At 38.6% G+C, this 23954-nt stretch overlaps 2 protein-coding genes across 4 annotated transcripts in view; both read left to right on the top strand.

Annotated features, from left to right (window-relative positions):
• The window catches only part of LOC111874033 (BRO1 domain-containing protein BROX), a 16376-nt gene extending 4388 nt beyond the window's left edge, over positions 1-11988 (top strand). For 2 of the 3 annotated variants that reach the window (XM_023869160.2, XM_023869158.2), the window contains 6 exons: positions 2223-2401; positions 6141-6313; positions 6603-6684; positions 8781-8931; positions 9011-9179; positions 10393-11988. In XM_023869160.2, coding sequence (XP_023724928.1) covers positions 2223-2401; positions 6141-6313; positions 6603-6684; positions 8781-8931; positions 9011-9179; positions 10393-10497 — 859 coding nt within the window. In that variant the 3' untranslated portion in view covers positions 10498-11988. Of the gene's footprint in view, positions 1-2222; positions 2402-6140; positions 6314-6602; positions 6685-8780; positions 8932-8999; positions 9180-10392 lie in introns of those variants that run through there. The other variant, XM_023869161.2, reaches the window with a different exon arrangement.
• A 4320-nt stretch (positions 11989-16308) lies between these two features.
• Positions 16309-23954, top strand: part of LOC111874032 (protein FAM98A) — a 26067-nt gene continuing 18421 nt past the window's right edge. The window contains exons 1-2 of the mRNA XM_023869156.2: positions 16309-16520; positions 20995-21200. Of these exons, the coding sequence (XP_023724924.1) occupies positions 16483-16520; positions 20995-21200 (244 nt within the window). The 5' untranslated portion in view covers positions 16309-16482. The remainder of the gene's footprint in view (positions 16521-20994; positions 21201-23954) is intronic.

The following is a 23954-nucleotide window of genomic DNA, read 5'->3' as shown; positions in this document are numbered from 1 at the left end:
TAGGAGTTCTGTAGACACAAATAATAATTGTATTAAACTTGGTAAGTTCAACCATACTGGCCTCGAAATGTTCTTCTTGATTCATGCTTTCAAACAGATTATAGGGCTTTGCTTCTAGATTTGATTTGATATAAATACACGAACCTCCATGCCGTTTATTTTTCCTACAAAATTTTGAAACAAGGGAATAGTTTTTAAAATTATAATAATCAATTTGATCTTGTCTCAACCAATGTTCAATAATGCATAAGACATCCAAATTTAATGCTTTATCAGTTAGTAAGACTTCTAAATTTAGCTTTTTGTTGTTTAAACTTTGTACGTTTTGATGAAATATTTTAATACTGGTACTTATTTTATTATTATGTTTGAGGGTGCCAGCACTATACTGATCTATAAAAAATCTTTACTTAACTTTACTGGGGGCCTCCTCCTTCTAGTTGACATGCGTACTTCCTGCTGTTGAGCTCCTGTAGATGGTGCCATACAGTTGGGAGATGGGTCTGCTGAAGTCCTGTCCTCTTGTTTCCCATGGTTTACTGCAGCCTTCTTGTGGACAGTGTCTTCTTTGTATTTTAATGGGAGAGCATTAACTACTGCTCTGAGCTTCTGTTGAACCAATTCTGCCATACAGTTGGGAGATGGGTTTGCTGAAGTAACAACAATTTATTTAACACCCATAACTGTTACACAGGCACAATTGGACAAGTCAGTTGAAAACAGCCAAACACTACATGTCAACAGCTCTTAAAAAATGCACAAAACAATATATGTACAAGACAGTGTACAATAAAATCCCTTTTTGGTCAACATCCCCATGCCATAGCTTACCAACCATAGATGACAACTGCCAGCAATTCTGTATAAAGCAATAAATATACTTAACCACCAAAACACAAGTCAGCCATGTAAAACAAAACATCACACATTTAGTTAAAATAACAGTCTAAAGACCATCTATATACTTCCGTATCATATCAAAACTAACCCAAGATACTGAACTACCATCTGTTATTGTTACTAAAAACTCTTGTAGAGAATAAAAATAGTTTTTTAATAAATAACTTTTTAATGTATTTTTAGAAACCTTAAAATCGTATATTCTTTTGAACTCAGAAGGTAAGTTATTATATATTTTTATTCCCATGTCAAATAAACTTTGTTTACAGTGAACAGTGTTGTATAATTGGACATACAAATCCTGTGTCCTTTTTGTGTTATGCTTATGAATATCAGAATATTGAGTCATATAGATCTTATTCTTTTTTACAACGCACAAGATCTCAAATATTTATAATGAAGTTACAGTTGAAATCTTAAAATCACCAAACAAACTCCTACAAGACATGCTGTTTTTAAATCCTTTAATAAGTCTTAGACTTTTTTTCTATATTTTAAATACTGGATTACTGTTATTTACTCCCCCCCCTCCAAAAAATAATATAATGCCATAATTTAGTATACAGGTACACTTACTGAGTTGCATAAGGATTTAATCAAATAAATAGCTTTGTTTAATTTTTGACAAAAGTATTGTATTTGAGTGTCGCAGCTTAAGTTTTCTGTGAACCTCTACCCTGAAATAGTATTACTTTAATCTTTTCTGTATTTATTACAAGATTATTTGTCGTCGTATCCAAGGAGTGTCTGTGGGTCTGTCTTTGTATCCTGTCATTTCATTATACTCCTTTACAGTCCACCGCTCTACCAATTGAGCTGCCAGAGGAACTTGTCCTATCATTTGATTATACTCCTTTACAGTCCACCGCTCTACCAATTAAGCTACCAGAGGAACTTATCCTGTCATTTCATTATACTCCTCTACAGTCCACCGCTCTACCAATTGAGCTTATCCCATCATTGGTGGACAGAAGATTGGAAAACCTGTTCACACAGCAACAAAGAATTGTTGGAGTCATAATTTTTTTGTGTAATCTGTGTCATTTCAAAGGAAAGTAGACTATTTGTTCTTCCAAGAACATATTGGTAAATACTACTGTACATGAATTTTAGGCTTAAAGGGTTAGACTCTCTGAAATATATAGGCAGGCCACCACATCACTNTATATTACCGCAGGAGCCGCGGCCGCGGAATTTAAATGACCACGTCTAAGAGTTAAATAACCAGCACAATTATTGTTCAAAGGAAATATTCATCTGTATGATTCACATTTTTGGGAACATGAGACTTCATTAAAATCATAATTTCTCACATGTTTCAGTATAACGATGGAAGAAGCAAAGGAAGTTCACATGAGTCTGAGAAAAGCAGCTGGTATTTTCAAACTAATTGAGTGTGATTTTAGTCCAAAATTGACTGAGAGGCAGATGGAAGCTGGAGATTTGGACCCAAGGGTGATATCTGCCTATCTTACACAGTGTACTGCAGAGGCTCAGGAAGGTAGGGTTCTTTGTTGTATGTGCATATCATATACAGTGGGCCAACTGGAGTGAGTGTGTTCACATATACATGTTTTGTATGCGTTATCTTTGCTTCAGCTAGGATGTATGTACACATACATTTGTCTTGGTTATAGGACACTCATCACTTGACTGTGATCACATAGATAACAAATTTTAGACTAAATTTCATTGCACCTAGATTCTGCAGGGTTCTGATGATGGTGTATAACACACAGAGATACTGTGAGATACCCAACAGAGTAGGTGTCTTCCCTCACCTGAGGATGAAAACAGACCCAGTTTCCGAAACGTGTCTTTTCTTAGTTATTTAGAATCCGGACAATGAACGAAGTCCGAAAACCCAGTATCTTTGTTCATTACACCTGTTTAAATTTTAGAGAACATACAAAAATCTCATTATGTGCCCATAACTAGTAAGATATCTATTATTTCTTACTGAAAACCGTCATAACACAACAATCAGTAATATGTGTAAGTAGCCTCTTGAAGGCCGAAACGTGTAGCAAAAGTATTTCCTAGAGCAAATAGATTATTGATTATTAATGTATTTGCCTGATGATGGCCTCTTGAAGGCCGAAATATGTAGCAAAAGTATCCCCTAGAGCAGTGTTCCGCAACCTTTTTCTACTCGCGGCACACTGTGAAGTATCCATGACTCAACACATGTTGTGTTATTCCCCTCAGAAATGCATGATATCAGACAATTAATATAAATATGTAACGTGATCAACTTATTAATATAATATTATTATATTGTTATTTTATTATCATTAAACAGAAATCGACTCGTGCATTTATTAACAATTAATGAACTTCAATTCACTGTAGAGTGCAGGAAATACACTTCTATTACTATTAAAGTAAATACAGTAATTCTTCTCATACCTTCAATGTGATAGTTGCGCCTGCTTAGCTGCACACAGGCGACTGATTGGTGGCGGAATCATTGACAACGCAAGTCTCATTTCTTCATCGATGGATTTGAGCCGCTCCCTCTTTGATGTCTTAATTTCAGTTAATGTTGAGAAGCCCAGTTCACACAAATATGTAGTTGAAAATGGCAATAACACATTAACTGCCATCTCGGAGATAGCCGGGTATCCACTCCTTATTGCCAACCAAAACATATCCAAAGGCACATCAAGAAGTTTTAGTTCCAATGTTCTGTCTGCTTTTAAATCTGTGAGTTCCTCTTGTATATTAATCGGAAGATGTTCTGAATTCATAACAAATGGATCGCGAACGCAGTCGAAATCTTGTACACTCTCTCCAAAATACTTATCGAATTTCTGCTGCAGCATTTCTAAATATTCTTTAATTGTGTCCATCACCACTTTATTGCCGTCAGCAAGTGGCCATACAGTCGGGGACATCTCAAAAGACGCATCTGTAATTCTCTAACTAGCAACCAAAATTTGCGAACTACTTCAGAGCACAGCTGTGATAGAACTGAAACAATTGTAAAACGTGGGATCTCTACTCTTCAAACGGAAGAAGTGACACTATACCGACTTATGTTTGAAATATTTATAATTTAAATGAAGTCCAACAATCGGTGGGTGCATCGTTACAGAAAGAAATTCATAAATTTGAAGAAGCTCTAACTTCTAACAAACGGGCAAATACCAAAACAGCATTATAAAAGACAGAAAAACCCATGCTAATCCCTGCAGTTTTAGGGAAAAGCACATACGCAGAACATGCGGCAAGCATATCAAAGAAGCTGCGTCGATGCGAGAAAAATAAAAATAAATAATTTACGTTTATACAACATTACTGTACATAAAAAATCACAGCATGTAATAGAGAATAAACAAGCTTCATCTTATTTAATCGGTGCAGTGGCTGAGAATAAAATACAAGCATATGAAACACGGTAACTGGGATAAAATAAAACGAATAAAATTTGACAATTAATTTCTTACAGTAGGTAAAAGTTGGCGTCACACCTTTCGCCTTTTGACGGCACACCAGTTGTGGAACACTGCCCTAGAGCTACTTACACATTACTGATTGTTGTGTTATGACGGTTTTCAGTAAGAAATAATATATGATACGCTGCGGGTTGCATTCACTGAAAATTAGTAAGAAATCTTTACAGATCCGAAAGATTAAGTGTTCTTGGAATAAAAAAGTATATCAAAGAGAAATTATAAAATTCAGAATGACAACAACTTGGCTCTGCTTCTTACTGCAGTGACTATGAAGAGTATGGCTTTGTGTGCTATAAAACTGTGTAGTTATGAACTACAGAGCATTAGAGTCCAGTAAACCATACTCTTCATAACACAGTATTAGTTTCCGTGATAAACTGAATACATTTTGGGTAGTTGGGTTTCAGCACCAGACACAGACTCTGATGAATCCCTTTGTTCAAGAATGAAATGGATGTGATTTTACAACATATATTTTGTCATTGTTCCTTATTATTTTATATGTTCTTTTATAATGCTATATTGTTGTAGGCTATCAGCTGCTATGAACTAATGTAGCTCAGCCAGTAGATTGGCTAGCTTTGAGCAGGATAACTGGTATTAAGTCCCCATTAGGGTAAAGGAGTTTTCTCTTTTCAGCCATAGCCTCCTATCCAGTGTGGATATCGAGAGCTCGTTCATCGGGGGGTAAATCAGAAAGAGTATGAAACTGATCTCAGACATTCATCTGATGCCAAATTATAGGGCTTTACCTCCATACCCCCATACATCTTCATGGCATGGTGCTAATTCACAGGTAGTTCATGCCATAGCTCTGGTGGTTAGTTGCCAGTTTCTCACTTGCAGGTTTAGCTCCGGGGCACTCCATATGTGAATTGTGATGAACAGAGTGATATTGAGGCAGATTTTTGTCAGGAATTTGGCTTTCCTGTGCCAGTATCATTCCACCAGTCCTCCACTCTCATCTGTCATTAGGGACTGGTACAGTTGTACCATTTGATGATGCAGTACCAAGGACATAGTCATATCCACTTGTTACAGTTAGGCACAGTTACATGCTTTCTGTATAGCAGAACACAGAAACTCGTATCAAAAGTTATGAAGTGAAAAGAAATAAATGCAGGCCTATGATTATGTTTAACATCATCAGAACAGCAAAGACACATTCCTAATAGACTGATTCTTAATAAATTCTTTGTAAATGTGATAAGTTGAAGAACTTATCTGTTGATACAGTATATGCAGTGACTGGCAGCTTCTCAAGAAGGGCTCAAATTTATAGAGTTTATTTGTTTGTTTGTTGGTCAGCTAGTCAGTCAGTCAGTCAGTCAGTCAGCGGCCTCTGTAGTCTAGGGGTAACGTTCCCACCTCATGACTCAAAGTACGCAGTTTCAAACCCGGCGGAGGTCGTGGAATTTTTAAGGGCGGAAAAATTCAGGGAACAAGTCCTCCGGGAGGGACTTTAAGCCGTGTGTCCCGTGTCGTAGATTTACAGCACGTAAAAGAACCTCATGTAGTTTCCAGTGCCTCTGGTAGATGGGGGAAGTATCAAGGTACCGAGGGCTGACCTCATTGGCTCAACGGGGCTGATAGACTGCACCAGTACAGATAGAGTATGGAGACTGGTAGAATATCAAAGGGGGACATACAATAGATCAACAGCTGGTCACGGTGCATGGGGAAACCCACCCCCTCCAATAATAATAATAATAGTCAGTCAGTCTTTACATTGCTTTATTTTCATCAGGCTAAACCAAAGTGCATGTGCTTTTGCCCACACAGTGACAGTGGCAAGGGCGATGGAACTGAAGCACAACCCAAGCCTCATATCAGCGTTGGCCAATGAGACGTTCAAGCTGTTTAGTGATGCTGCAAAAACTTTGGAGTCCCTTGGTGATGTGGCTTCACAGTGGAACAAATATCTACGCCTGAAGGCTGCTGTGTATCAGGCATATGTATGTTTTGATCATTTTTCCAAGAAATAATATAAAAAAAGCATTGAGCTTCATATCCACTGAAGGAGATTTGGAGTTCTCATTGAAAAATCTGTGATTTGATCATCTGAATAATATTTAATGAGGGATAGAAATTATGAAGTTTCTCACTATACAGTCGATCTACTGTTTGTCGGAATACCATGATAGGGAAGAAGTACACTGAAGTTTGAAACTGTTTCAAGCAGCTGCATTTGGAAATATGCCAATATAATGAATATGTGATAACTGTTGGGACTGATTTTTTCAGGCATACTGCTTTTGTGGGGAGAACTTGCTAGGTCAGGACCGGTGTGGTGAGGCAATCCGTGCATTACAAGAAAGCCAGGCCTGTGAGTAACAGTTCTGTGTTTAATGTGAATTCTGTTATAAAATACTTTTAATATAGCTTTCTTTTTCATCAGTCCCTTTAGCAGTAGCATAAAAAAAATTGTTTCCTTTGATGTAATAATTTTGAGCATCCTTCATTGAACCATAGCTCTTGCGTTTTCGTTTCATAATAACTTAGACTTTTTTTAGTTGAAATTTTGATATTCTCTCTTATAGTTTCCCAGGCTCTAGTAATATCTATCTCAGTGTCTAAGTTTTCCAAAGCTTGAAACCTGTTTCAGATTTCAACCTGATACTGCTATTTACTATGCCCCTCATTTAATTTCTTGAGATTGAAGAGCTCCATATGAAATTTGTGCATTGTTTGTTTACTCATTGCCAGTCCCTCCCTAACTCTTGCTGCCACCAGATAGTGGTCAGTATCACAAGTATCAAGTACACTTGAATGCCATCTCCTGTCTGTCAAAATACGGTCAGTTTGATTGTCAGTCTTTCCATCAGGAAATGTCAAGGTAAATTTATGTTATGTTGTGGAATTAGACAATGACAATTAGATTTTTGGATGTGGCAAAGTTTACTACTCTGTTATCATTACTAATTCCAAATTGTTGTTTTGAAAATGTCTTCCCTATGTACTTTGACATTTAAATCTCCTACAACATTTTCATATGGTATTTAGGGAATTTATTGAATACAAGTTCTGGTTCCTTGTAACAGGTCTCCTTCATACCATCAGTTTTATCCTCTGTTAGGGCATGAACGTTCACAACAATATCACACCAGCGACCTCTTCGTATTATAATACGAATTATGTATATCAGCCTATCATTAACAAGCTCTACCCTGTTAACTGCTGATATGATTTAGTTATGTGCAGAACACCTGTACATAATTCATGATTCCCATTCCCATTTTCCTTAGAAAAATGTATTTTCGCCTTCTGGTTCAGTACCAGCTCTGTCCTGTCTGACCTCCTGTACTCCCCCTAAATCTAACTCATGTTTTGACAGTTCATTCACAGCTGTCATGAGAGCACCTGCCCTGTACAGGCTTCTTACATTCTATATACCAAATCTTTTGTCCATTTTCCTCAGCTTAGGTCGTTTATCTAGAGAAACTGTCCAATTCTGAGGCCCTCTGTGACATTTCATAACAAGCTTATTTTTTTATGATAAGGGGTTAGCTCTATGCCTAACCCCCAAGCTGGAGGAAAACCCTTTGTCATCTGTCTCCAACTGCTTATTCAGTATATTTGCAGCTGCTGTCCATATAGAGGCTTGTCTCCATCCGTAACCTGAGGACATGCCGTGCCGTGGTGACAAGGGATGGAGGTTAACATGTAACAACTGAAGATTACTGTCTTTTTCTGGATGTGACACTGTGTAGTCATGTAGATAATTACTGATATTTTGTAGAAACAGACTGCCCCCATCTTAAGGCTAGAGAGTAGAAAAGAGAGGTCACTTTTCTGCATTTAAGATGGAGGCACTATTTTCCTCCAAAACATCAGTAATTATCTACCAAACTGCACAGTGCCACATCCAAAAAAGACAGTAATCTTCATGGTCACCCCCATGGGGACCTTAAATTTGACATATCTCAAGTGTTCTTATTGTCCTCTGCCCTCTTTTTGAGGTTTATCATGAGATAAAATTTTTCTTCACAGTTCAGGCTGTCATAGTTTTGAGGACATCTCTTCTCTCATTTCACTCCCATTTACATTTTAAACAGTTTATCCATTTCATTTGCTGTACCATTTGTTAACTATTTAAATCTCTTTGCCTTTAAATTTGCTAGAAATTTATCAGTTTTTACTCTGTTCCTCACTTCTTCATGCCTGTGTCCTACCCTTCCTGTTTTCTGGGTTACTCTTTGAGACCCATCTGGACATGACTGTATTTAGAAGAATGTTGCCATCTTGTAGAACAAATTCAGTGTGCTTAATGCTGAATGCACTATAGGCAATAGTATAAGTTTAGATAAGGGCATATACCCTGATTTTCAAGAAATGAGTTTTTTGGTAGCTAGGGTTTGGGAACCACTGGCTGTGATAAGGATTATAATGAGATTTTGCATATGTTGACTATTGTGTCTCCAGGCTACAAAAGATCAATAGAACTGTGCAAGGATTATGCCAAAACCAAGGGACCAGCACGTAAAATACATCCAGAGAATCATAGCTTCTTCAAGAGACTAGCACCTAAAATACAGATAATATTAGACAAATGTGAACGGGAGAATGGATTCATGTGAGTAACTTTTGTCTTTGTAGCCCTGTGAATGTATTTGTGTGAAGTGAGGTTTATAGCTCTTGTAGGTGTGCTACAGATATCACCAGAAGATTCCAGATGACCCTCCCGAGTTAGAACTGAAGGCAACATATGGACTTGTCAGCCCAAATGAAGTTCCTCTGCCCAGCCCAAGTCCACTCTGGACTCCAGTGTCCTATGCTGCCTTTGATACTCCAAAAACCAGTGCTAAGGATCTAGCAAATTCGGTATGTTTTTTAGTCATACAAACTTTATTTAATAAATTTGACAAATTCAGTATTTGTATCTGCTTGTTGCAGTTATTGCTAATATAGATAGATACCAGTCAGAATTATGAATACTAATGTCGTATCATTGAACCTTCTTTTGGGTGTACCATGTGGATGTGGGCCATGTTGCCATTAGTATGGATGAACCTGCCGCCTCCATCTTCAGCGTAGAAGAGAAAGCTGGTTGGTGAAATTAGTCCTAGATATAGGGAAGGGTAAACAGACTGGGGCTGTGAACAGTCCAGTGGGAACAGGTGGTTCTGAAAGGGGAAGGATTGGATAAAATGAAGATGTATAAGAGGAAAGATGGCTGGGCACAAAAGATTAAAATAAAATACAGTAAAAATCAAATTGAAATGAATGTGGAGAGAGTTAGAAGGGAAGGAAAGGAAATGGAAAAAGAGGAGGGGTGAAGGAGTGGGTTTCTCTGAAATGGTGCTAAGACAGCCCACATCCACAGGTGCCAGCACCCAAAAGCAAGACAGGCATCATCACTGAAACACCTGAAAGCATAAAATCATGAAGTGCATACGTAGTAGTTTGTACATATTGTGAGTATAGCTCTCATATCCCACTTGTCTGCGCAGTGTTCCATTTTTCATTGCAGTGGGAGATTTAGCTGGCTCTGTTTAAATATTTCACTGTCACTTTCGAGATTCATGGTTGTGTTGTTAATGATCATACCTTAAAGGTGTATAAGGGAAATCAAAGGAAAGCTCCATGCATTTTTAATCATGGCTGCTGTAAGGAGGAGAGTAGGCAGTTTTATGCTTCCTCCACTATATCTCTGAGGAAATAAACACAATATGGACATGATGAAGAAAAATGTCTGTCCAGTCTGTACATGTCACTTTATTGATTGAGGTATTCCAGCTCTTATTAGAAGTTTAATGTTTCTGAATAAATATATACTTTGCAATATCAAGTATTGAATATTGTCTCAGTTTATTTTACTTTTAAGTACAAAATGACATTTTGAATTTGAATTATTGGATTGAAGATCAGCCGAAATGTAGTCAAACCATGCACGGATCCAGGTGTGATTTTGTAAGGTGTGACTGCCATTGTGCAGACATTATTGTTGTTGTTGTTGTCGTTGTTGTTGTTGTTATTATTATTATTATTATTATTATTATTATTGTTGTTGTTGTTGTTGTATGCTTTATTGCAGAAAGCAGCAGCAAAGGTAGAGGGAGATTTACCACCAGTCCCAGAAGTCACCCAGCCCCAAACATCCAAGGATCCCAAGACAAGCAGTGGCTGCATTCTTCAGTAGTCGTGACTTTAATTTCAACTTAGGATGTCTGAATAAAAAAAACTTTCTCGCTTGATAGCCCCCCCCCATGATCCTGTACAGGTCTGGCCTGCTACCTGCTCGCCCATCTCTACAGACTCTTCCCCTCTCTTCTCTATTTATTTCCCATGTGGCCTACTCTCCCTCCTTTCTTATTTTTAGCTGGGTGTTTTCGATTGGTGGCTCAGTCTGCAGCCACGTGCTCACACTTCTTCCTTGCTTCTGGATTTTTCTACCCTGAAGATGCAGACAATACATTCCTACAAAACATCAGTTCACACAAGATCTACACAGGCCCACATCCCAGAAGACGGCATTCTTCAAGTGAAACCAGTTTCATTTCTCTGTAGTCACTTGGATGCTCAGTGCACAACAAGGAAGAGGGAAATACATATTTTCTCTATGGTACTGCTCTCCAGAGTGACTTTATATCGGTACTTCATATTCTTATTCCTGAGGTCATTACCAGTTACAAATATCATATGACCTCACAGCTCAGCCAGCCAGTTGTCAAATCCAACAGTAGGATGCATTCCACCAGTTAGGAACACTGTTTTAAAGCATGCATTCATGTGTGGCCTACTTTAACGTTGGTATTACTACTGAGTTAAAAACCTTCTTAAACCTTTGTCACAATTAATAACACAGGTTTTCCAGACACTATGTTGATATGTGCCATTGCTGGGCCTGTAGTAATTTGTAAAAGTAAAAAGTAAGGTTGTCCCTGTGCTTAACTAATTAAGCACTATTCCATGAAGGCATATTTGGGAGTAGTAATTTGTACAAGTGTTATTTATGTTGTTGCATGACATATTGAGAATATTGTCAATTAATGGTCACGGTATGAGCAGAAGAGGGCAGAAAATAATTTTCATTTGGCAAAAAAGCAAAAGAGAGATGTGAGAGTATGTACCACTCCAGGAAGGCCCAGGGTTCATTATATTGTCATGCCCATCCTGCATGAAGTATGGAAAACACTGTCAGAAATGGGAACAGGATGGTTTCCACCGCACTGTCATGAGTAAATGTGTCCAGTAAAACTAGCTGAAGATAGAGCTATCCCTGTAACAGGCCATGGAGGCACATAGGCTTGTGAGATGTCATGGCACGCAGACAGCAATGACATCAGCCTTACATGCTGGCCACTTAAATTCATTCATTCATTCATTTATTTCAAATTCAGTAAATCCAAAACATAGGTTGAAATACAACCCTGGATATAGAACATGTCAATAATAATATTAAAATAAGTTCCAAACATTGAAACAGTCAAGATAAACAATAAAAACGATATAAAATAGTACACAGTGTAATAACAATTTCATTAAATACAAACAGATTAAAACAAAGAATTTAAATTATCAGTAACATGAATCTTCTATATACAATTCCACCCAAAATATATTAAGTACAAAAGATTATTATGCGCTTTAGTTTCAAGATAAATATAAGCAATAAATATAACGCCTCACATACCAGTTAAATATCATATATACCTGTCACAGTCATACAATAGTCTGAAATCATTTACATAATTTAATGTAATCGTGTGTTAAAAAATAAATTATTAATAAAGTATTATAAAAATATTCATCGGGAAGTAGTTTGGTAAAATTCATCAATGCTATAAAATGCATGTTCAGTGAGATATCTTCTCAATAAAAATTTGAACTTCTTAATTTCTCCAGATGATGATTTAATATTCAAAGGTAATTTATTATACAATTTGCTTCCAGAGAACAGGACTCCTTTTTGTGCAANATATTTTAAAATTTGTTTCTAATTTTGACCCTTTCCAATAAAACTCACATCTAATAAAGTAATTATGTTGTTGAATAATTAAATAATAATATATTTTTAAAAAACTTCGTTTTTAAGAAGGGAATTATTAAAAGTGTTTTTGAGAATTTGAAAACTCTTTGAAAAATATAGTTTTCAAAATTAAAAAAAAATTCAGAAAATAAAAATTTGTGAAGTTTAAAGTTAATCTTTTTCTGAAGTTTGAAAATTTGTATTTGCAGAGGAATTTCTTCTCCATCTCCCAGTCAGCCAGCAAACAGTTTGCATTGCAGTAGATGCTGATAACTGAGTCTTGTCAGAATTAATCGATCAGACTAAAGTTAAATCACATTTTATATGTTTGTATGTAACATGGAATACATGTACTTGTGTATGATACTGTATTATCTGAATTGTCTGTATGTGTATTTGTATTTGAAACAGGAATTTTATTTAATAAGTTCATCACCCTTAGCTTAGGCTTATGAAATCTGTATAGACTTCAAATAAATTAAATTATATTCTGTCCTATCAAACCAAAATCATTCCTAATTTTGCTAATTTGCTTTTCTGCAATTGATATTGTGGATATTGTTAAAAGTAGTTATGTGAATGTACAAGATGCCATGTATAAAATTACAACACCAGTTATAATAATTACTAATTCATGACCTAAAATGGAAGCTGTATTTCAAAATTTCCCTGGATGATTTATATGACAGGACTGCAAGTGAAAGGAAGAGAACAAAGAGGTAAAGAATTATAGTTTTTTTGTTCACTGAGTATTTGCAAGGTGTAAGCAGGTAATGAAATACAAGGTTTCCTTGGAACATACATGGGCCAGTGTATTTCTAACCAAATATAATAGTAGTTCGGGTTGAGTGAAGGATTAACGCTTTGAAAATCTCTTCCCTTATTTGCTCTCTTGGCTCTCTTCAACCAAAGACATATATATGATAGTTTTTGTGCATGGTTGTAAAGAACCCTTGTAAACTTTGTGGGGGTCTATATTACTGTCAGAACCCTGCGAGAAGGAAAAGTTCAAAAAATATTTCACATTCATTCAGTTTCACCATGGCTTCTCGCAGCAAGTGTCGGCATGTTCCTACAGACCAGCTGGAAAGTGTTGTGAAGGAGATTTGTGCTGATGATGATAGTGGCGATGAAATAATGATTCCTGAATTGAATGAAGTTGATAGTGACAATAATACAGTGATAGACAATGATCCACAAGACAGTAATCATGAACATTTAGCTACCACGAGTGCGGTGCCTGACACGCCCATCTCATGGACGTACGGAGACATTGTACCAGTAATAGTTCCATTTACTAGTAGTTCCGGGATCAAAATTGATATAACACATAAAATGCACCCCTTTTCATGGATAAAATTTTTTCTGGATGATGACTTAGTAACTCACATTACAACTGAAACCAATCGCTATGCTCACCAGCACTTCAACACACATGAGTTAGCTCCTCACTCTCGAGAACACAATTACAAATATGTCACATCAGATGAAATCTGGACATACTTAGGAATTGTGTTCATGACAGGAATCGACAAACGCCCTGAAATTGAAGACTATTGGTCCACTAGGCCCCTATTTCACACTCCATGGTATGGACAAAAGATGTCTTTGCGGCGGTTCCAACAGATTTCAAAATTTCTTCATTTTGCTGACAACGATGCACGACCAGCTGACTGTGAAGATCGCCTGTATAAAGTTAGGCCAATTATAGACTCATTAGTGGGAAAATTTAGGAACACATATATCCCTGAAAAGGAAATTGCAATAGATGAAGGAATGATCGCTTGGAAAGGACGTCTTATCTTCCGAGTATATATGCCTGATAAACCTGATAAGTACGGTATAAAGGCTTATCTTGTTTGTGAATCGACAAGTGGATATATTTGGAATTTTGAAATTTATTGCGGAAAATCAAGACCTATAAAAGAATTAGTTGTCGATCTGTTGGGGCCACAGCTTCTAGATAAAGGGTATCATCTCTACCAGGATAACTATTACAATAGTGTAGAATTGTGTGAGACGTTATTACAGAGAAATACCTATGTGTGTGGAACCTTCAGAATGGACAGAGGAGCTCCCAAAGAACTAAAGAATGATGTAAAAAAATTGAAAAAAGGGGAATCTGTGTTTTCTAGGAAGGGGCAGGTTCTCGTACAGGTGTGGAGAGATAAAAGAGACGTCAAACTTATCTCCACTCTTCACACAGCAAAAATCGTGGAATCTGCAAAAACGAATCGTAAAGGAGAAAAAATATGCAGACCCGAGGTAATTGGGGACTACAATAAACATATGAGAGGGGTTGACAGAGCCGATCAAATGCTGTATTATTATCCTTGCTCCCGCAAAACTGTAAAGTGGACAAAGAAACTGGTGTTTTTCTTGTTGCAAATGGCAGCGTTGAATAGTTTCATTCTATTCAAAAAGTACACAACAACAGAAAAATACAAGAAGAGAAATTACAAATTCAAAGATTTTATATTGGACTGTGTAGAAAAAATGACAGAACAAAACAAACAGTGTGGAGAGGGAGAACAGTCAAGGAATGAAGTGGATGACGAATCTATTGCGTCAGACTCGAGTGCAGTCACGCCTCCGCCCGCGACCTTGAGAAGACCACCAGTGAAAGACCCAGAAAATCGTCTAGAGGGTGGCTTGAAAGTTCACAAAATGGTCCATGTTCCTCCCAGTAACAATAAGAAGAATGGTGCCATGAGAAAGTGTCGAGTGTGTGCTGAGCATAAGATTAGAAAAGAAACAAGTGTCATGTGTGCAAGCTGTGGTGTGGCTCTCTGCAAACTTTCATGTTTCAATGTTTATCACACGAAGAAAAACTACTAAAAAGGTATGGAAAGACATTTATTGCATAAAATATTGTATTTTTAATAGTTCCTGAAAATTTCATTTTTAAAAACCAATTTTTGTTGAAGTTGTTTAGAAAAAAGTAAGCACATGCATCTTAGCGACATAATGTTTAAAAGGCCTGCCAGGACAGGGGTGGGATTTAAATACCCTTCGCGCCAGTCAAAGAGTTAAATTGTAACATTTTTCACGTAAGCCAATGTGGTAGTTCTACTCAATAAGATGCACCGTTGGGGCTAGTAATCCTACATGCTGTATTGATTTGAGAAAATTATGTCTGCTGATTCAGTCACCACCGAACTCCACTCTCACAGCTCAATTTTTTCTTGACCATGCACTGTTAACGCTGTTAACTGAAACCCAAGGAATACAAACAATGATGGTACATATGTAAGATTTGAGGTTTTCATGGCAGCGACTATGAAGAAAGCAGTCTTCTGGGATGTGACACCGTGTAGATGTGGTGTTAACCGACGTTTCGGAGGAACGTATGGCCTCCATCTTCAGGGTAGAAGGAAAAATAAGAAAATCCTCAAGCGAAGAGAGTGAGAACTGGTGCAAGCAGACTGGACTGATGTTGGAAAGAAACTCGTCTATGTGAGAGCAGGGAAGGGGGGGACAAGTATACATGAGAAATGAGTGGAGAGGGAGAAGCTGGGTTTATATAGGATATTGTGCCGGGGGAGAGAAAGGCAAGGTTAATGGGAAGGCATTAACCCTTAAGCTGAGGGGTTGCTATGTCAGTCGGTCATGGCCTGAGTAGCCTTGTGGATCTGGGGTCACAGTCTCTTTGCTTGCGGATTTTCTTATTTTTCTTTCTACCCTGAAGATGGAGGCGATACGTTCCTCCAAAGCGTCGGTTAACACCACATGTACTCGATGTCACATCCCAGAAGACCAGGGGCGCAGAAGAGTGCTGTCTTCAACGATGGTACAGTTCCAGAACAATATCCCTGAGATCCCTGAACTGTATAATTCGAGTTATTCGAGAATGGGCACGAACATATATGCACCCTGACCTTGTGTTATCCATGACTCTGTAATGTTGTAGAATTGTAACCGTTAAATGCGTCATGTGCGATAGACGATATTCGTTCTGTTCTGAACGTTGTGAACGTGCTTTCGATCCCTTCGATTTCGATGTTCAATTATTTTAGTCGCCTCTGTAGTTTGTGGTTTGAGGTTTATGCATTATGCCTAATAGAAGCACGGGTGAAGTTGATGATGTTAACTCTTTGTCAGAAATGAAGTAATACTGATGTTCTTGATCAAGTGAAATTAATATTAAAGGGCACAATGGAGAACGATATTTTAGATGGGTTGGAAGATATAGGGTGAGTGAAAACTGTAGAAAAGTAANACATACACACACACATATACATGAGCCGGGATATCGTAGCCGGTATAGCGACTGGTTACGGACTGGACGACGGAAGGGTAAGAGTTCGAGTCCCTGTAGGGTCAAGAATTTTGTCCACGTCGTCCAGACCGGCTCCCGGGCCCCTCGCAGCCTCTTATCGAATGGGTACCGGGGGCTCTTTCATTCATGCATTCATTTCCTTTATTTTCTATATATGCATACAGGTAAGAAACCAAGGATGTGGAAATGGTCCCTTTGAAAATAGATATATCAAAATACATATACAAAATTACATGAGTCACAATCAAAACCACTTACATTAGTCAAGTAACAGAAATAATAATATAAAATAAAAAAATTAATAAGATTTTAATTAATAAACATAATTTAAAAACAACTTACTGTGAAAGTTGAATTAATACAGTTTTATTTAAATTACCCATATTAACTGAATTAAATACATTTACCCCGAGGGTAAAGCAGCAGGGGCGTGAAGCTGACCGCTCACGTCCAACTAGTGCCAAGGTGAAGGAAACATGGATCTATACATCCACTCCCCCATACGCCTTCATGGCTTACGTGATTAATTAGTTTAGTACAGTGACAACTTTACCTTTAACTTTCAGATAGTGGAATGTGATCTGTAGAACTGCAGATCAGCAAGTGCATAATACACATTCCATATGTTGTCATTTCTCTCCAAAAATAATCCCATTACCGAAATGCAGTGAGATGCCACTGAACTATAGCACTATGTGCCATTTTAATCATGAACTGTAATTTAATACTTTTTTTGTAGTGGTTGAGGCACTGTGCTGCAAGGCGGAAGGTCGCGGGTTCAAGTCTTGATGACATCATTGGATGTTTTTCAATTGAGCTAATCCTTCCAGCTGCACTATGGCCCTGGGGTCGACTCATCCTCTAACAGAAATGAGTACCAGGAATTAATTAAATAATTTTCCTGGGGAGTAAAGCGCGGCCGGTGCGTAAGGCTGACAACCTTACCACCATCCTTGAGCCGATTGTCTAGATAATGTGGGACCTCAACGTCTCACAACCCGCTGGGCCTTCACGACCTGATACAGGGATAGCTTTACTTTTTTACTTTACAGTTATACAGTATGGTGCCCACAGTACCTACTGCTAGCTTTGTGGCTTATTTAATTATTAGATCAAAGATGAACTGTGAAGAGAGCAGTCTTCTGGGATTTGGCACCGTGTATATGTGGTGTTAACCGACGTTTCGGAGGAACGTCGGTTAACACCACATATACACGGTGCCAAATCCCAGAAGACTGCTCTCTTCATAGTCACCGCCATGAAAGCCTCAAATCTTACAAAGATGAACTGTTTCAAGGAGTCCAATCCCTAGTCATGTCACAGCATTTGGCTTTTATTTAAGTTTGTCTCTTCACAGATCAGTCTTAACTGGACCAGTCCTCATAGTCTCCATGCTATTATCATATACTCTTTCACATAAGCTCACAAGACATGGTGCTTCCATTAGTAATTGCCCTGCAGGTGCAATTTTGGATACCAAACTTATTTATTGTTTCATGTTTTTTGCATATTTGGTTTTCATTAAAACAGTGCCATCAGTACTCATGCATCAGTTTTTCAAGTGTAGCAAAGGTCGTGCTCTTTGCAGCACAATCTCATGTAATCATGTACCTTCATCACTTTACATTTCCTCACAAGCGAAGTGTTTGATGACACAATTATGGGTTACACTTTTAGATGAAAACATTGTTTTAATGATTTTCAGTAAATTACGGTTTGGGTAACAGTGAGCAGTAAATACATCATTGTGAACATTGATAGTAAGTAAGTAACTAAGTAAGTAAAGGTATCCCTGTAACAGGCCCTGGAGGCCCATAGGGTTGTGAGATGTTGAGGTTCCCACATTTTCTAGACAGTCTGCTCATAGATGGCGATAAGGTTGTCAGCCTTACGTGCCAGCTGCCCTTTACCCCAAAAAATATGCCTGGTACTCATTTCGGTTAGAGGCTGAGTCAACCCCAAGGCCATAGTGCGGCTGGAAGGATTAGGTCAATTGAAAAAAAAATCCAGTGACCTCACCGGGACTTGAACCTGTGGCCTTCCAGCTTGTAGCATAGTGCCTCAACCAACTATGCTACCGTGTGCCCCAGCATTAATAGTCTCTTTACTTATTGTAGATTCATTTGTGTTCCATGCAATCAGTTTGTTTATTAAATTAACTGAATTCCTTTTGCCACAAATGAAGAATGGATACAGAAATTGTTGATAGTTTTGTTCAGCTGTATTTATGATTTGCAGAACTGTTGCCAGATGTGATTGTATGCAGGCAAGTCAAATGGAAACATTAGCATTTTTTTACAGGGTAATTTGGTGCGTATGGGTTCGGTACAGATTTGTCATTTTTCAGCATAGCCCTTGTTGTGTTCAGTTCATGTCCTAGAGTGCTTCACTAATGCCTCGTGAAAAGAATCCTTTGGCTGTGTGTGCAGCCACTTGTGCTCTGCCTCGTGCATTTCTTCATCAGATCAGGAAATCGTTTTCCACCAAGATCTGTCTTGAGTGGCCCAAAGATAAGATAGTCAGAAGGGGTGAAGTCAGGCAAGTACATCAAATGAGGGAGACACCCAAATTGAATGTCCCTGTTCAACTCAACTCACATGGGCAGTATGTGGCCTAGCAGTGTCATGCAGCAATAAGACATCAGTATTGAACAGTCCATGATGTTTTGCTCTCATGACTGGTCTTAGATAATTCATAATGAGGTTATGATACAAGGCACTTGTGACTGTGATCCCTTTGGACATGTAGTGCTCTGCAAGCGAACGTTGGTGATCCCAAATTAACATCATCACTTCTTCAGCAGATGGCCATGAGCACTGTTTTACGGGTTTTGGTGAGCTGCAATGGCACCATTCTTTTTCGCCCTCTTAATTTTAGGCTGGGAGTAGTGGACCTAGCTTTCATTTCTAGTCACTATGCTCTTTAGGAAGTCATCATCATCTATTTCATATTGTCACAAAAGTTCATGGCAGGCATCTACATATTGTTCCTTCAGTTCAGGAGTCATCTAGGCAACCACCTTGCATACACTTCGTGGAACTGCAACATGTCGATGATATGATGAGCTGAACCATTTCTAACATCCAACGTGGCAGCGACTTTCATCACTTTAACTTGATGATTTTTCCTGCTGACAAATTCAGCCTTCACAGAAGGTTTTCATTTGACTCACCCTTGTAAATGTTGAAATGTTGTTTTTGTTTAGTAAAGTATCTTGCAGAGAATAAGGTGCAATTGCAGACTCTGGCCCACTCTCCACACTATTTTATCACTGTTCCCTTCCCTTTCACCTTTAGTGATGTAGACCTTTATGTCATCATTGGAAGTTTACTAGATTCTGTTCTCAACATACATGTGATATTCATGTTCTAGAGGGAAATTCAGACATGCTGTCATGGGTCATTTCTTCCAGAAGGTTACCTGTGTAAGGTATAACATATCCTGGTTTTTAGATTAGATGGGCCTTAGTTAACCTACATGTTGAGAAACAAGATGAAATAATGTAACAGACTGTATGGTTCAGTGGTCAGTCAAATTAATGCGGCAGTGTGAAAAAGAATTTCATCAGCTGCACTGGATTGTCACTGACGAAGAATTTAAAAAAGTAAAATTGTCCCTGGCTGGTCACGGTAGCCGAGCGGTCTAAGGCATGTACTGTCTTCGCTCGCTTGGAAACCGAGATCGTGGGTTCGAATCCCACTCAGGGCATGGATGTTTGTGTGTGTGCATTTTTCTGTTTGTGTATAGGTAGAGGCCTTGCAACGAGCTGATCACCCGCTCAAAGAGTCCTACCTAATGTGTAAGATCAAGAAAAAACCGAAGTGAAAGGAGAAGTTCATGGAGGTAGGCCTAGGCCCACTGGGGCTGTAGTGCCAAGGAAAAAAAAATTGTCCCTGTTATTAACTAATTAAGCAATACACCATGAAGGCTTATGGGGGAGTGGGCGTATAGATCCCCATTTTCTTGACCTCAGCACTAGTTGTAGGTGAGTAGTCAGCTTCGCTCCTCGGGCGCTTTACCCTTGGGGAAAGAGCTCCCAGTACCCATTGGATAGGAGGTTAGGTGGACCCCAGAGCCAGTCTGGACAATGTGGAGAAGATAAAATTCTTGACCCTACCAGGACTTGAACTCTGACCTCTTGGTTGTCCAGCCCGTAGCTAGTTGCTATACTGACTATGCTACCCCGGATCAAGGATGTGAAATATGTAATTGAAAACTTCGCTGTTCAGAACATGTATTTGGTCATTCTTCTGATTTTTTCTTTCCATTGAAACAAGCTGTTCTTTAGAAATATTGGTTGAAAAGATTGGTGTTGAAAATCATTACAGAGCCCTTATTTTATTAATTTGACACAGCCTTTGGTTGAAATGTGATTTGTCTTTATTTAGATATACTGGTCCCTTACTTGAAGAAGGTTTGTTGGAGAAAGCATTGGATGGTGGACCCAAATCAGTGGAATACACAGGCCTTGTCGAGTGGCTGTCAAAGGAATTAAAGATATTATGTAAACTAGATGAGCATGTAAATGCTGTCACCTCAGCTGAAGATTCCAGTTCATTTCTCCTAGAGTTAAGTAGCTTTCTCAAGGAACTAGGTAAGTGTACAAAAAATTGTATTATATGGTATTGTTGTGTCTTTAGAATACAGGTTCCAATTTCATAGTCTTATCCCAGTAACAGACCTTCCTGTAATGTTATATGGTCTCAGGACTAACATCATCATTAAATGACCCACATAAATAGATATGGAATAGATCTTGCTTGATAGCAATTAGTTAAACTTATAGTAACATTCAGTGTCCGTTGTTGGCCTGGTTCACTACTCAGAATTATAACTGTTCAGATGTTGCTGTGTTTCATTATAAATATGACATTTATATGTGGCACAGTTTCAGACTTGCCAGTCATGATATTTCAGTCAGTACATATAAGTAGAAAAGTGTATTTGTTGATCCTTGATTTTTGTAACTTCAGAGTAGATATGCAGGCAGCATTTTGTGTGTAAGATTTAAGGGTTTCACAGTGATGACAATGAAGATTACTAAAGAGTATTTTCTGGGATATAATGCCATGTAGTCCATTGAAGTTTAACCTGCATTTCCAGAAAGCAGCATGAAGCAGGCAGCAATGAGAACCATGCTGACCTAGTATAGTCAATACATTTTCACATTTTGTGTGAACAGGTTCCCATCTTGCATGTTGGGAACCTTCCTGGCATCCAGCCTGCACAAATTATATAATGATCCAAACTTTCCTGCTGTTAGGAACTGCTGGGGCTCAGTCGTCCAGAGCTGTTGCTGTTAGAAGCTGGTAGGTGGGGGATGGGGCTAGTGCAGGAACTCAGAGGAAGGGGAACATCAGTGTGGGAAGCTGCTACCAAGCAATGGCAGTGAAGATGTGACTGTGTACACTAGTGTGTGTGTAACAGTGAACTGTAAATTGTAGTCATGCACTGTATCAGAGAGTCTAGTAAATCCCATCTTCAATCCAAATCCCATCTGTAGTCACTCCATCACATGACAGCTGGTGTCATAAGTTGGATTGGTTTGATTGGATTGAATTGGACTCAGGAGATGGATAATTATGGTGGATTATGAATGTCTGGTGACCACCATTAAAAAGTTTGAGGCCAATAACAAAAAGGTTGAGGTCCTTTGAGGTACTTTTGTCTCCCGAATGGATGCCCACAAGCCAAGACAGAAGCTAACCATGAGGAGTGGATGGCAGCAATGAAGGCCAGTCAAGAAAGGATGGAAGCCCTGATGGATGTTAGTCTGGAGACAACAGATGCCTGTCTAGAAAAGATTGAAGTGAATCAGGGAAAAGTAGAAATCAAGATGGAAGTATGTCTAGAAGAGATGAAAGTGGAGACTGTCATGGCACTGGAGGACCGACGTGGCGGCTGGTATCTGGCTGTAAGGCACTTCAGACAGTCGATTGCCCCAGCAGAAGTTTGCTGGTGCCTGAGGATGGTCGATCTGCAGTGCCGTTCTTTCACTGCGCAAGGAACATAGTCACAGTGAACCTGGCAAGACAACCGCAATGGCATCGAAGGACAAAGCAGGAGACAGGAGCTACATCTGGGAAGCAAGAAGACATTGGTCCTTGGACAAACTCATGAGTTGGAGGTCGTGAAGCGAGCAGTTGCATTTTCCATCGGGCTATGGGAAGTTACTGAACGTTGTGGAGGGGTCAGCCCCCTCAAAATTAAAGAAGAGACATCAGAAGCACAGTCCTCGGAAAAGAAGAAATGTCGGTACGCCTTAAGGGGTGAGCAGTATGGCATGTGGACCCATTGCTAGACAACAACAGCGAAATAAGCAACTATGCAACAGCCATTGCTAAGTAACGGCTCCACAAACAAGCATGTTTCCACGGCTACAAGAGAATACTGCAATGATGGAAGAGACATCTACACGGCTTGTGCCAAGACATTATGAGCAGGACCAGTTAGCAGTTGTAGTTAGTCAGAGAACTGCTGGGGCTCAAGTCACTGTGAGCTGTTGCTGTTAGAAGTTGGTAGCTGGGGCTAGGGATATTTCAGGTACCCACAGGAAGGGAGATGGTCGCCATTGGAAGCCAGTACCAGGCAGCAGCAATGAAGATGTGATTATGGACACTAGTGTGTGTGTTTGTAACAGTGAACTGTAAAGTGCAGTCACGTGCTGTATCAAAAAGAGTCTGATAATCCATGCCCAGATTAAATGATAGGAGGCACATACTCTTTTGGGTTTGTTAGAAAGGGCTTCCCTCAATTACTAGATACCTAAGTCAGTATAATTATATTGATACTTGCACCTGACTTTAGATTTTTTCAGAGTGAGGTATGACTTAGGTTCCCATGATTGAAGTTCATTCTCTCTAACAGACTCCACAAAGTAGGTGTCTCCCATCCTTTCACCTTAGGATGGAAATAGATCCAATTTCTGAAACGTGTGTTTTAGAATAGTGTACAATGGACAGAACCCAAAAACTCAGTAATCCTGACCATAGAGAAACTAGACTCATATGGCATAAGAGGCGTGCCAAGTATGTGGTTCAGGTCTTACCTGTCAAACAGAATCCAATATGTAGAAATAAAAAATACTGACAGCAGTGTCAAAACCAGTTATAATTCATCGTGTAGGAAAGTGAAGTATGGTGTACCACAGGGATCAGTTTTGGGGCCACTTTTATTTTTACTATACATTAATGATCTTACAGAAAATGTTCAAGGAGCAAAGCTGGTTTTATATGCAGATGATACCAATTTGTTAATTACTGGAAAAGATGAACTTGGCCTTCAATATAAAATAATGAATGTTATGAAAGAATTAGAAATATGGTTTCAAAAAAAAAATAACCTTGTA

This window comes from Cryptotermes secundus, unplaced genomic scaffold (genome assembly GCF_002891405.2).
Source record: "Cryptotermes secundus unplaced genomic scaffold, Csec_1.0 scaffold1683, whole genome shotgun sequence".
Classification (NCBI taxonomy): domain Eukaryota; kingdom Metazoa; phylum Arthropoda; class Insecta; order Blattodea; family Kalotermitidae; genus Cryptotermes; species Cryptotermes secundus.
The sequence above is the reverse complement of the archived record's forward strand: the minus strand, read 5'-3'. Positions and strand labels throughout refer to the sequence as shown.